This window comes from Leptodactylus fuscus, chromosome 1 (assembly GCF_031893055.1).
Source record: "Leptodactylus fuscus isolate aLepFus1 chromosome 1, aLepFus1.hap2, whole genome shotgun sequence".
NCBI classification, from domain to species: Eukaryota; Metazoa; Chordata; class Amphibia; order Anura; family Leptodactylidae; genus Leptodactylus; species Leptodactylus fuscus.
Genome location: NC_134265.1, coordinates 116179856 through 116193973, shown reverse-complemented (window position 1 = coordinate 116193973; position 14118 = coordinate 116179856). Strand labels below are relative to the sequence as shown.

Genomic DNA, 14118 nt, shown 5'->3' with positions numbered 1-14118 from the left:
CATCTTTAACTTAGCAAGACTTACTTGCCTTCTCCACAAAGAAGTGAATGTGGAAGCGGCAACTAGTGGCCAGACAAAAGCATGGCCCGTATCTTTGGTGCTTTGCCCCAATACCAGCCAACAGAAAGGGTATGATCATGTATGTGCTAGTAAAAATAATCATTGATTTTATAGTATTCATGCTCTTATAATGGAAAATTTCTCTGCAACTTTACTACTGATAACAAAAAAAAACACCTTTCTATGCCCATGGAACGTTGACCAGACTACCGATAGTTAAACCACAAAATTTCATGTCAAATAAAGCATTATGGCTAATTTTAGCTGCACATCATATGAGCGAGACATGTAACGTATGTATTACTTAGACTGCACAGGGCATTATATTTTAGCACCAATTTTTGCTGTCTGCCATGTCTATCAAGCACTCAGAGCTGCACCTTGTCACACTGAATGTCACACCTCATCCATATGTAACACTAAAATGTGTCATTTCTTTACCTATTTACCCAAACATCCCATCTATAAGTAATATATAAAGGTGATAAAATCCCATCAAGTGAAGTGTGAGCTGAAAATGTGTCAACAATTGCAACTCTTGGCGAGACATAATTAACTAATAATTCTATACTTTCTGTATATATTAGCAATGTTTATTTCCATAAATTAAAGTTTGAATGATAATTTTCATTTCAGCAAATTTTCACAGAAACCTCGCAAATAGTACAGATGGCAGAATAATCCTGGAGAAATCTAATCTGAAATAATTATCAATACAATATTACCCTTAATAATTCCTGACATATAGTGCTGTATATTATAAGGCATAGGCACATGGAATACTTTCATATTTCATGTATGTCTTTCACCATCATACCACAGAATTACACATGTGGGGTTATTAACCTGGGACACTACAGTACAAACATCTGTAATAAAAAAATAGAATTGAAAAAAAAAATTGTTGAAAAACTATTTAAGTAGTTACATCTCTGCCCCAATTTACCCCAATGCATAGATGAAACAAAGATTTTTTCTCCTATTACTCCAATGGACCCCAATATTACCCCGTCATCTCGATATTACAATCTACCGTATTTTATAAATGTTTTTTTTTAGACAAATTTTCTGTGCATATGGGCTTTAATAAATCACACAATGTTATATTTAGGCTTACACATAGCACTGTTAGAGAAATCGGTGCACCCTAGGGCGCATTTACATGGTGCAGAAAATCCAATTACAGTACTGTGGCAAAAGATATAGCGGTTGTAAAATGATGGCAGAATACTATGTATTTGGGGGGCAGATAATGGTGGGGCTCTCTGCTGTATTATTTGGCACGGTGTAAATACACCCTGAGGCGCCTCAGATTGTTATGCAATTCATTGACATTAACATGCAATAGAACCGAATTGGCGCATTAGTTCTGGATCATGATTTCCTAAAATACAGGCAAGAGAACGCAAGTAACTTTTACTAGTTCTATGCTATTCATATCTCATGGTTTTCTTCTGTTTTTTACAGAAATAATTTGTCACGTCACCTCTTGGTGGGAAAATGATAGCACTGGAGTATTCATCCTTCCATGAAAATTTATGGATATAGTCTGCAGATCTACAGTAAACCTAGAACAGCAGCAACGCAGACAAGTGTAACCCCTTATGTCTGGACTCTAGAAGGAATCTCATCGGACCTATTCCACTGCTTGAAAATGATCTGCAGATTTTGCCACGGTAAAGGAGCGCTGCGTACTGCACTACATAAGCTGTGCTTTAAGATGCATTAAGGTTTATCACATATGGAAGAAATAGAAGCTTCTTTTACCGTGTCACTTTTGTTTTTGACATCCAGCTCTTATTCCTTTCTTGCATCTCGATGCAAGGACACCATTTCAGTACTTGCATTGAGGCATGTGACAGTTTTTTATGTTATTTTAATGGTGCCACTGCTGCCTTTACACGGAGATCGAGATTCAATAGACATCGACATGAAGTACTGAAAGCCAAACTGACACTTAAACAAGAAAATAAGTCCTGTGATAACTTAGTATAGCTATTACTATGGGTTCCTAGCTTTGCTGTGATATGTCATAGAGTAGGCAATATGGTTAATGCAAAGACACGATTGTGTAACTATTTACAATCAAGACAGTGTTGGCACGGTTTCTTCACTGAACTGCAAAGTCCAAATGTATGATGATATGTCTCAATCTATTTTTAATTTTTGGATAGTCGTCACTTGGCGTTTAGACCATTGGAGCATATTGCTATTGATATGATCATCTCGAACGGGAAATAAAGTATCAGTCACTTTTTTGGGTGAGAAACCAATGGCATTCTAAATTATGCTATCAAAAGAATGGCACTGTTCCACCTTATTGGAAACTGTGCCATTGGGTGTGACTCCACCATAGACAAGCACTCAAGTGTTGCCTGCTGCATTATGTAGAAGGGAGTCACTAGGCCGCCTGCCAGGATGGAGGAGTAGCTCTTCCTTGGCAAAAAAATGATGGAGAGATTCTTAATTTTTATTCATCAGGTATGGAAAACAGCTATTCACAATATATAGGAGAACTGATTGATTTATTATTAAAAATGACTTGGGTGATATTTGCTTTTAGGACATTGAAATGTAAGAAAATCAACAAATGAATGAGGTATAGTTGGTGTAATTCAGACACCACAACCTCTCCCCCTAAGCAGTGCTGTCACGTCGATGATCTTATTTAACAGCATTTACTTCACTAAAAGGAATAACTACCCGAAAATGTTACATTTCTTACTTTTGCTGAAGCGTCAGCAAAAGTTCTAGCAATATAACATATATTGACACGTTCACCATTTGCTACTATGTACAGCCATTTTACCCCAAAAATCCAGGACGCTGTAATGAATTAGAAGAATAAGCTTACATATTATATGAGGAGTAATGAAAAAAAAGTATAGAATTAATATTGTGATGTTTTATGTTCATTAATATATTGAGTCCTTGAGTCCTTCAGAGTCGATTAGAGGACAAGATATGAAATATTGCTGCAGGTGAATGATAGAGAGACAATGGAACAGTCACCTATAAAGTGAGGTCTGGAGATTTTGTCAGAACATAATAGAATACTGTAGACTAATTACTTCTTCATACAAACACTATTGACTGGAAGAGTGGATAATGGTTACCTTATTGTGCATTATAGTCACTCCTATACTAATGGAAACCAATATAGATTATCAGAAAGACTGGGAAATGGATGATACATATAATGAAGGTCACATCTCCTTCTGCCATCTCTCACCCCTCTTCACAACTTACTGCAGCTATATAAGAGCAGTAGAAAGGTCTAGGCTCGACACTAACACAGAAAAGTCTGACATTTTACTCATGTTACCTACACTAGGCGTAAGGGCATTTTAATTTAATGCTTGCTTTTTTTATTTTTCTATTATTACACAATTTTGTAACGAAAACAGGATTTTTTTTTCTATTTTCACGTTTGAATACAGCCGCCATCTCAAATATATAAATATAATACTGTACTATACGTTCCAAAAATTATTTTAGCTATTCATGGTTGCTTCTTATACTAAAAGGGCACAAATACTCCACACAATAAATTAAGCAGGATATATGAAATATATATTATGCTACTGAATAATATATCAGGTTATAATATTTAAAAAAAAAAATACATTATTTATAATAAGAAATGAAAACTCAGTTTAAGAAAATGATTACAATACACCTATTTATGCAGTTTGAGGACTAATCGTATACTATCCCATAAACATATCTTAGTATTCTAAATCATTTTAATTTCAGCGACTTGGAAACAATTGTTACATATTTTAGAAAATGTTTTTGAAAAAAAAAAAATTAGAAAATTGATTGTGAAAGCCAAGCTATATATTTTTTTCTTGCTCAGATCTACGTCTTGTTCAGGTTACACACTAATTTCTTCTTAAACTTCTTCTTTTTTTTTTTACCAGATTATTTGTTTTTTTGGGGCTTCTTGCTATGACATTACAACTGCATTTTAAGGGGTTGATGTCTTCAAAATGCTCTCGTATAATGGAACATTTTTTTTCAACTGCTCTCAGCTAATCCTTGACAGCTCATTATACAGAAAGCAAAGGATCAGAATATTGAATTTTGACCTCTGCTTTTAATGACGTATAAGTGGGCGGGACACTGAGTGAAGAGGAGAAAATATATTCCTGTGACAATTACTGGAACTCGTGTAAGGATACCTACCTCTTATGATTTGGCATCTTATCTATTATTTCATGTCTGCCTGTATTTCTGGGGTGGTGTTAGGTTTTAGGTAATTTTTATATATTAGTATCTTTTAGTAAAATAAGAATCATCACAATCGCTTCAGACTAAAAAAACATAAATTATATAATCATACTCTAAAAAGTTGTGCATGCTATGTAATTTATATATATTAAAATATACTGTATTTTATATTGATATATTATATTTTAAGTAATCATTATCACATCTGCAATGTAAGTGTGTGTGTATACATATAGCTACATCTATTTATTTATAAATAAATATATATATATATTTTCATATATACGTGTGTGTGGTGTATATATATATATATATATATATATATATATATATACACACATCAATCATATGTATTTAAATTCTAAAAATGTTAGATTAATACTCAGTATCATACGATTCCATGACAATATGGGATTTTACTACCTTCAAAAATAAATATAGACAGAATGTATTTAAACATATTTATATGTAACATATTATTTACTATACTGTATTGTTTGAGTGATAAAATCTAGCTACTATTTGACAGATCTAAGAGGGATGCCTGGTACGGCAAGGGATATGTATTCATTTACAAGTGCCAGTTTTGGAGCTTCTTCAATTATTAATGAATACATCAAAAATATCATCTCGCCTATCAAGGTGCTTTGTAAGGAATCACAGTTTGGAAGTTTGCTACTGAGGGTTTCGTATCATTACATGTCATTGGATTCTCAAAAACACAATACATGTATGGAGCACATCAATAGTCCACAATTGTCTCGCCAATGCAAAATAAAAATAATAAAAAAATAAAGATAAAAACATGTAATACAGTGAATATATTTATTTCTCTGCAAATTCTCCTATTGGTAAATCATAAGCACGTTCTATTGCTACAAAAAAAAAAAAAAAAAATTATAAAAAAAAATCTGTAAATATATAAATGTATTTAAGACCATGTCCAGGATCATTATACCACATAGGTGTATTTTTTTCTCCTTTCTGTCTTTTCACAGGAAACAATATGTAAAAATATTCAGCTACTTTAGTCTTGAAAGTCAATAAATAAAAAGCAATTTAAATTACATTTAACAGCATTTTTGCTAATGACTATAATTTGTCACAGAGTATGCCCTGCCGCTATTGAAATTTAGACATACTTTAATTGCCCATGGGGTAAGATGGCTAATTATGAAAAAAAGTTTAGCATGCACCATACAGTATGACATAAAAAGATCAGCGCTGAGCTCTGGGAGAATTATCTGTGTCTGCTCTTTATCATTGCAATCAGCTCATCTACATCATTTATTAAAAGACATCAAGTCTATTGCACACAAATCCTTCATAGATGACTATTTTACATTTAAAAGAGCCACAAAACCGCTTATTATCTGGGTAATAAAAGAAGGGCATCCTAATCTGTGACATAAAATCTATTTATACATATTGTTCCGCATACATTCCAGCCAATAAAAAGATACTCTACATCTCCCAGAACTGACTGAAATCCACAAAGTTATGGCCGCTTAGAGAAAATGATCTGTGTGTATAAGGCAGAACGCACACGTGAAGGGGACCGTTACTTAAGATTTGGGGCCAATTTAAAGAAATTCACACACAGGAGGCAAAAGAGTTGAAAATAAAGAGGCAAAAAATCCACGTGATAATAAACATCCAGTGTAACTTGTATCCATTTACATCCAGCTCGATTAACACCTGTGTGGTTTTAAGTTACATGTTCCTGCAGAGCAAATGTCAAATGAAGGCATTTGCAGAGACCTTAGGAATTTTAAGGGAAAAAAAAACATAATGGATTTAACCCTCACACTGCTGGACCCACACATACACACACCTCCAAGACAAAAACAACCATTTCTTTGTGAAGCAGAATGAAGGTTTCCTCCATAGAAAATTGCCTGCAGGTATTAACTAACGTGTGTTGGAAAAGAAAGAATTTGGAGAAATGTCCAATATTCACTGAGATTATATATAGATAAAGACACAAATCTTATTTAATGTTTTCATGTGTATCCCTGTACCCAAAGTTGAATTATTTTGTGTTAAATTAAAATACGCCACTGAAGTGCAAAGGTTATGGCGGAAGGTTAAATGCTTGTGGCCATTCATAATAAACAGAAAATGGCTTTGAGAAAGAACAGAGAGCAATTGTTGGACACTGACTGGGTTTAACAATTTGTATAGACAAAGTAAGGACCAATCTAGTTACTGGCATAAAGTGGATTTTATCAAATGTAACATCCCAGAAACCCTTGCACTCCATTGTGTCTCTATAGTAATTGTGTCTCAGTATCCCTGACCACTTCTGGCCATGGAGCTTATTAAATATTTATCAATATTTAGCTCAAATTAATAGGGGATATAATATTTCGTTTTAAATCAGCGGATAATAATAGTAAATATTCAGAAATAAATGTGTGGTAAATATTTATTATTATCCAGTGACCAAAATATTTATTAATGTTACTTAATCTGTATCCACATTCATTCAACCTCCATTTTTTATAATATATATATATATATATATATATATATATATATATATATATATATATATATATATATAATTTAAGAAAGTATACATATTGTTTAATGGCATGTGACAGGCTAAATTATATGTATATGAAATATATATATATGTGTGTATATATATATATATATATATATATATATATATATATATATATATGCACAGATAATTTGGCCTGTCACATGCCATTAAACAATATGTATACTTTATTAAATAAAACCTGATGTTCAACTTCTTTCTCCTATGCAATAATTTGATGACTGTAGATGATGCCCTAATAAAATCTAATAATTATTAAAATACATTTCTGTTGTCATTTATTGATTGTTGTTGATTTGTATTGTACCAAGTGTGTGTTGTAAAATTAAATTACACATTAAACAGTAAAAAAAAGGTAAAATATATTCTATCTATGTATATACATAGCATACCATGACTGAAGTGGAGGGCACTGCCATAGGAAGCCCCACTTAAAAATCAAGATGAAGGGCCCCAAGCTCACCAATTGAAGCTGTTGCGGGAGCAAAGCATGGGGAATGCTGATGTGCTCCAGTCTGCTGTGCTATGCATGCTAAAGATTCCTTCCTCAAACAGTGGCCCTCCTGAGCTGAGCATTAAACAGGGACAAAGAGGCAACCAGCGGGGGCTTCTATTCATGCTTCAAAACCCAAAGCTGTAAAGCCAACCAAAACCATGGCTATTAAATGATACACTTTAAACCAGCCAAACTCTCTTTTTATTTCCCCTTAACCTATTCCCTAATATCTTAAGTCTTTTTGATCCTCTAATGGTCTTCTTCAGTAAATGCTAGACTGCAGCCCATCAGTAAGAGAAATCAGCTATTTAGAAAGCAAACTGGGATTCCCATAGTATTACAATATTGAATGAAGTGTTGCCTATTTATAGAAGAGATTGGATTAAAGGCAATGCTTTTCTTTCACCTTGCGCTTGTAACAGTGAATCAATCTAAAATGACCAGTCACCAGTCCACACGCAGCATTGACAACGTATATTATACACTACCTACAATTCACACTGGGCAAAGAATAAAATGACAATAAGCTTGGAAATTTGTGAAAATAAAGTTATATTAGATTCCATTTCAAGAACATACAAAATATATTGATGCAAGAAATAAATACATTACAGAATTTTTTTTTGTTGTCTGAAACCATGTAGATTTTTTTTTTTTTTTTTTTTAGAATAACAAAGCTATTCAACATGAATAAAATTATTCAATAACACATCCCATAGAATCCAGAAACATCATATTGCATGTGTGCGCACCTATACATATGGATGTATACAATATCAACACACACACAATAAAAACTGTACAATTTACATAGACTTCCGCATGGGTTCTTAACAGAGAGATAAATCATATAGCATCTTAGGTGACTAGCAAAAAAAAAAAGCACATTGGCCCTCAAGTAACCTCAAACAATGCAGAGCTGTATGAGTGCAAGTAGCCTACCCTGCTACAGAGTATAGGGTGAGGGGCTATATATCTAAATTGACCTGTAAACATTGATTCCCCTCTGTCCTTGCCCTGCAGGCGGCTCCTATTAATTAACTGATAGCATTTTATCAGGGCCAGAATAGGAAAGAATAGTTCCTCTTTTGTCTGCTATGAAATGTGGCTTGTGGGATGAATGGCTCCTCACACTCTGTCATGGCCCATCCAAATGTGCTGATTTTGGAGGAGATATACAGCTACCTGGTAGTGCCTTCATGCTGCCCTCTTAAGTTTGCAGCCTGATAGTAAATGTGAGGCTGTTTAATGAACTATGTATAGTAAGCAATGCTTGCACACACTTTATGGGGGAATATAAAATTAGAGGACTAATTGGCGGTAATTTATTTCCTGGTCACTGGCAAATGAATTCACGTTGGCAAGGAAGACAGGCTTTAGTTGTAGCATAAATAAAATGAGAACATGACAACACTGTGAAAGCAGACGTGTATAATTAAATGTATATACCTTCTTTGTTGGTTTGTTGGCTCTTTGATTTATCCCAAGGTGTGATAGATTTGTCGTCCTCTTCTCCCTCCATCAATGATTTCTCATTAGGCATGTACCAGGTAGAATTATGCTCTGCCATGAGAGAGTCAAGGTCTATCGTACTCATAGAATTTTTGACATTGTCAGAGCAACAACTGTTCAATTCACTGTCCACATTTTGAGCAGTACAGTCAGTTTTTTTATTCTTCATCCCCAAGGGCTGGTCTTCAGAAATGCTGAACTGCTGTCTCTGAAGTTGTATCTGTGCTTGCAGTATCTCTAGAGGGTGGATCTCATCCTGGGTTGATGTGCTGGTTGGAGTGCGGACCTGTTCCATCCCTGGAGTCCCAGGGTGACCAGCCCCAGTACTGCTCAGCCCATAACTGTCTGGGAGAGAGGTAGTGTTATTTAGCATATTTAGACCCATTGGTTTTTGTCCATTAAGCAGTCCATGTTCATTCCGTTGAATTTTTGGAGACCCTGTTACCAAAGGACAGTTACTTGGTTTAGATATGTTGTTATCTGAACTAGAAGAAACTTCATCTTCATTGCCATATGTAGTGTTGACATCTTCAGAGAAGTCAACATGAGGTGAGCTACTATCTGATTTAGTCACACTTTGAATGCCACTGTCCAAAGATGACATGAGGTCAGGTTGGTCACCAAGTAGTAGCTCACTACCTTTAGCCCAAGATGGAGAAGTCATAGGCTTGTCATGTGGAGTCCCACCAGGTTCAACTGTATTTGCAGACGGACCCTGTTGCCCTGGGCTCACCACAGCGCCCCCACTGTCTGCGGAATACTTATCAAAATAAGTACCCGGGCTCACATGTCCACTGTCTCTTTTTCTCCTACCCCTCCCACGTCCACCACCAGTCACTGGTTTGCCATCATTGCCAGGAGTCACTTCAATATTGTAGTTTGGGGAAAGGCTTGTTTCCCCCTGTGTAGGTTGAGATGCCCCATTTTGCCCTGCAGGTTTGCTGTTGTTACTAGAAGCACCAGGCCCCTGACTGGCTTGAGAGGAGCCCCCAGGGAAATATTCAGAACTAGTGCTGTTTCCACTGTTGTTATTCAGTTCATTCTCTGTTTGGCTCAGCTTTCTTTTCCCCTCAGCTTGGCTTTTTTTATTAAATGTTACATTGAGGTTTGGGGCACCTAAGCTGGCTATCATATTTTGACATGCTGTGGAAAGGGCAGCTAAACAGCTTTGTCCAAAGATATTTTCTTTTGCACCAGATTTATTAAATGAACCTAAGGAAAGTGCCCCTAGTTTGCTAGCTGTGGAGCGCTGGTTAGATTGGAAATCTGACTGAGGTGGGTAAGAACTTGGAGATGAATTTACACCTGTCGGATTATGCGGTGTTGACTGTCTATTTGATCCAACAAATGGAAATGCTGACTGCTGTCCTATCCCAGGTGTTGTGAAATCTGGGGGTCCTCTTCGGTCAGTTGGAGTACTGTTCATGCTCACCCCACCACCCGGTGACTGCATCTGAGATAAGTTAGCTATGTTGTTTCCAAACTGTGAGTGCATACTTGGAGAATGCAAGGCCTGAACATGCCCCTCTCCCGGCATCCCCAATGACTCCTGAAGACCCATCCTATTGACACCTGGTCTAAAAAGCATGTTTGACCCACTCTGCTGTAAATTTATATCATGGGAAGCAGCATCAGCAGGGATACTCGACCCACCCATCCTCCTTTGCAGAATATCTCCTGGTGGGTGAGGTCCAGGAAACCAAGCATTTTCCTGGCCCACATGTGGATTCTGGGGGTCAAAATTTCCAATCCTTCCCCCTTCACGATCAAAGTTAGTCTGCGGCATACTCCCCACTTGACCTCCATGGACAATGCTGCTTTGATTAACATCCCCGTGATGGCCCAATTGCTGTAAATTAGCCTGTCTCATTCTCTGTTGTTGGTTTCTGGAAGCCATTTGTTTAATCATCATTGCTGCATTTTGTCTCTGTTGTATGGACTGATGATCTGGGCCAGGATGCTGCAATGCTGGACCAGGGGGGAAGCTTTCTGGCACTTGGGGATTATAGTCACCCGGTAGTCCTGGATAGGTGGAAGGAGAAAGGTGACTGTCCATGCCAGCATTGTGAATGCTGTTGTTATTCCAGGCGGCACAGTTATCAACTCCATGGTTATTTGGAAAGTCAAACCTGGGTCTTTTGGTAACATTCATGTAAGGGGCATCAAAGTGTTGCAATCTTTGATTTGGAGGTTGCTGAGGAGGTCCCTGCTGCATATTGAACATTGACTCAGAATAAGGATGCATATTTCTGTTCTCTAGTCTTTGAATAGGGTACTCAAACTGTGAATGCTGGTTCTGCATTACTGGTCCATTGTCTGGCAGACTTGGGTTTGAGGTACTGCCTTCTGTTTGCTGCTGCCTGGTAATTGCTGGCGGGCATGAGTTTTGTCTGGCAAGTAAACCTGTCTGCTGCTGCTGTTGTTGCAGAAGGGGATGCCTGGCATTCACCGCAGGCTCCATGCCCACAGGCATTTTACGGGCACTTCCAAACCTCTCAAAGAATACCCCATGCTGCTGCTGTGGGTGAACCTTAGACATGCCCACTATCCCAGGAGGTCTTGGCAAAACAGAAGCACCAGGAAAAGACCCAGCAGAAACCTGTCTCCCAGCACCATAATGCCCCTCAGAGTCAGAAGGAGAAAACACGGGTACCTCAAAATGTCCTGCTGGACCATCGCTGGGATAATTGTATTCCAGTGGATCAACTCCCCCTTGACTGTGGATCCTCCTTTGTTCCAAACTGTGAGAATCAGAAGAGGTGGATGAAGGAAGCCCATGAAAGGAGGCAGCTCGGTTTGGAGACTGGTCTAGGGGCAGGCAGGGTGCAGGGACAGCATGGTTAGAGGCAGTGGAGTTAGGGTGCTGAAATTCAGGTAGGTTACCTGTTCTCTGCTGTGCAAAGCCTTCTCCTGTCTGGTTCTCTGCCATCTGTTCATAGCCTTCACCAAAGGCTTGTTGATTCCCCAGATTATTGTTGTAACCCATAAGACGACCACCATGCAAACAAGATGCTGTGGCATCAGGACCACCACCAAAGTTGCCACTGAAGTGAGGATGATGCTGGTGAGGGTGGCTGCTCGGGTGCCCGTGGTGATGCTGCTGCTGCTGCTGCTGGTTGTTGAAGAAACCATGGACAGGCTGCGGCTGCATCCCACCGGCGTGGATGTCGGAGTGCCCCCTGGCATGGTACCCATAAGGCTCCCCGTTGATGTTGAGGTTCATGCCCATCATGGAAGGCTCGTTCATAGCTCCTATGGAGGGGTCGACAGCGGCAGACGTCCCCCCGGAGTGGAATGCAGGGTTCTTGAAGTGAGAGCTCATGTTCAGCCCGGGCTGGGGGAAGCTCCTGTCTGCCTGGCCAGCGCTTCTGCTATTGATCTGTGGCTCAAACTGCTCCAGCCCAAACATAATTCCAGGGGCGGATCAATAAGTCATGACAGTCCCGTCCGGTGATCACAGGAGCCACAGTGTACGGAGGGAGCCACAGTCTATAGAGGGAGCCACAGTCTATAGAGGGAGCCACAGTCTGTGGAGGGAGCCGAGTGCGAGCGAGCGGGGATGCTGAGTGTGAAGCCCGCACGGCTCAGCTCACATGGTGTAATGTGATAGGGCCCGGCCTGCCAGATCACAAATAAACACTCCTCCTGCAGAGCGCCCACCAAAACACAAGTCCAGGGCACCGCACAAAACACATAGGACGCTCCCCGCTAAATCCACATCCAACTGGCTGCAACTTTCAGACGTGACACCTGCATTGTAGTAGCTGCTGCTGCGCGGTGTCCGGCCGCCGGTGTGAGCTCCGCACTGTGTGTGTCTCCTCAGCCCCACAGAGCAGCAACAAGTTTTGCATTTCAGCGATGAATCCCTCACAGCGGCTGCAGCCAATGTCGGCGCGCGGAGGGGGCGGGGCCAAGGCCTTAAGGTGGTCCGGCCGCAATACCGCGCTGAGCAGCGAACACCTAGCGCCGGCAGACAATTACACACTACTATAAGGAGTGATAGGACACCGCTGCCTGCTGCCTGTCCTGCGGCGGCCGACCGGGGAACAGCGCTGAGCCTGTATCCTTTTGTTACCGGCTCTGCCACACCATACAGCTGGCACAATGAGCGGGCACAGGAACATGCCACTTACTGTACTCTCATGACAGGTCCGTGTGCTGGGAACAGACGTGCTCTTCTGACTAAACTTCGAACACTTTTCTCATATATAGAGAGAGATGTATATGTATTGGGATGTGGCTTTCTATATGTTTAGGTGTATGTATATAGAATGTATCGGCTACAGGACCGTCACTGACTCATGCAGGTATAATACACAAATTTGGCTCCATGTCAGTAATCTCCTATGGAATATCTATTCTCATAATCCTGGACAGAATAAATTCCTAACCCGCCATTGCAGGAACTGCACAGACAATACAGGGACAAGCACCAAAGTTACCACCACAGTAATATTCCTGCACACTCATTTCTAGGGCACAATTATACAACGCAACATCTTTTGTTACATGCAAAAAAAAAACATTATGTTATCTATAATCCAATGTCTATCTATCTTTATATCTATCATTTCTATCTCATGATCCATTTCTGTAGCAGGATACATTTATGTTTGTGTTGCAATGCATGTAATATAGTAGGTATATATGTCTATATATCAGGATGTGTGTGTATTTCTTAAAGACAGGTATATAATGTTAGGTATATCTCTACGCATTATCTATTTATCTATCTATACTCTAGATTAGTATATATACAGTCGTGTGTGTGTATGTGTATGGTCTGACTCTGCACATATCTCCCTATTTATTTATCTATCTATCTGTCTATCTATCTTATATATCTGTCCTCTAGATTACTATATATACAGTCGTGTGTGTGTGTGTATGGTCTGCACATATCTATCTATCTATCTATCTATCTATCTATCTATCCACTAGATTAGTATATACACAGTCCTATGTGTGTGTTTGGTCTGCACATATCTCCCATTCTATCTATCTATCTATCGATCGATCGATCGATCGATCGATCGATCGATCGATCTATCTATCTATCTATCTATCTATCTATCTATCTATCTATCTATCTATCCTCTAGATTAGTATATATACAGTCGTGTGCATATGATATGTTTGGTCTGCACATATCTCCCATTCTATCTATCTATCTATCTATCTATCTATCTATCTATCTATCTATCTATCCACTAGATTAGTATGTATACAGTCCTATGTGTGTGTTTGG

General features: G+C 38.7%; 1 protein-coding gene across 2 annotated transcripts in view; it reads right to left on the bottom strand.

Annotated features, from left to right (window-relative positions):
• MN1 (MN1 proto-oncogene, transcriptional regulator) overlaps positions 1 to 12717 on the bottom strand; it is a 50906-nt gene extending 38189 nt beyond the window's left edge. For both annotated transcript variants that reach the window (XR_012716531.1, XM_075276538.1), the window contains exon 1: positions 8808 to 12717. Coding sequence is in view for 1 of the 2 variants with exons in the window: in XM_075276538.1 (XP_075132639.1) it covers positions 8808 to 12279 (3472 nt within the window). In the remaining variant the exon portion in view is untranslated. The remainder of the gene's footprint in view (positions 1 to 8807) is intronic.
• Positions 12718 to 14118: the final 1401 nt, after the last annotated feature.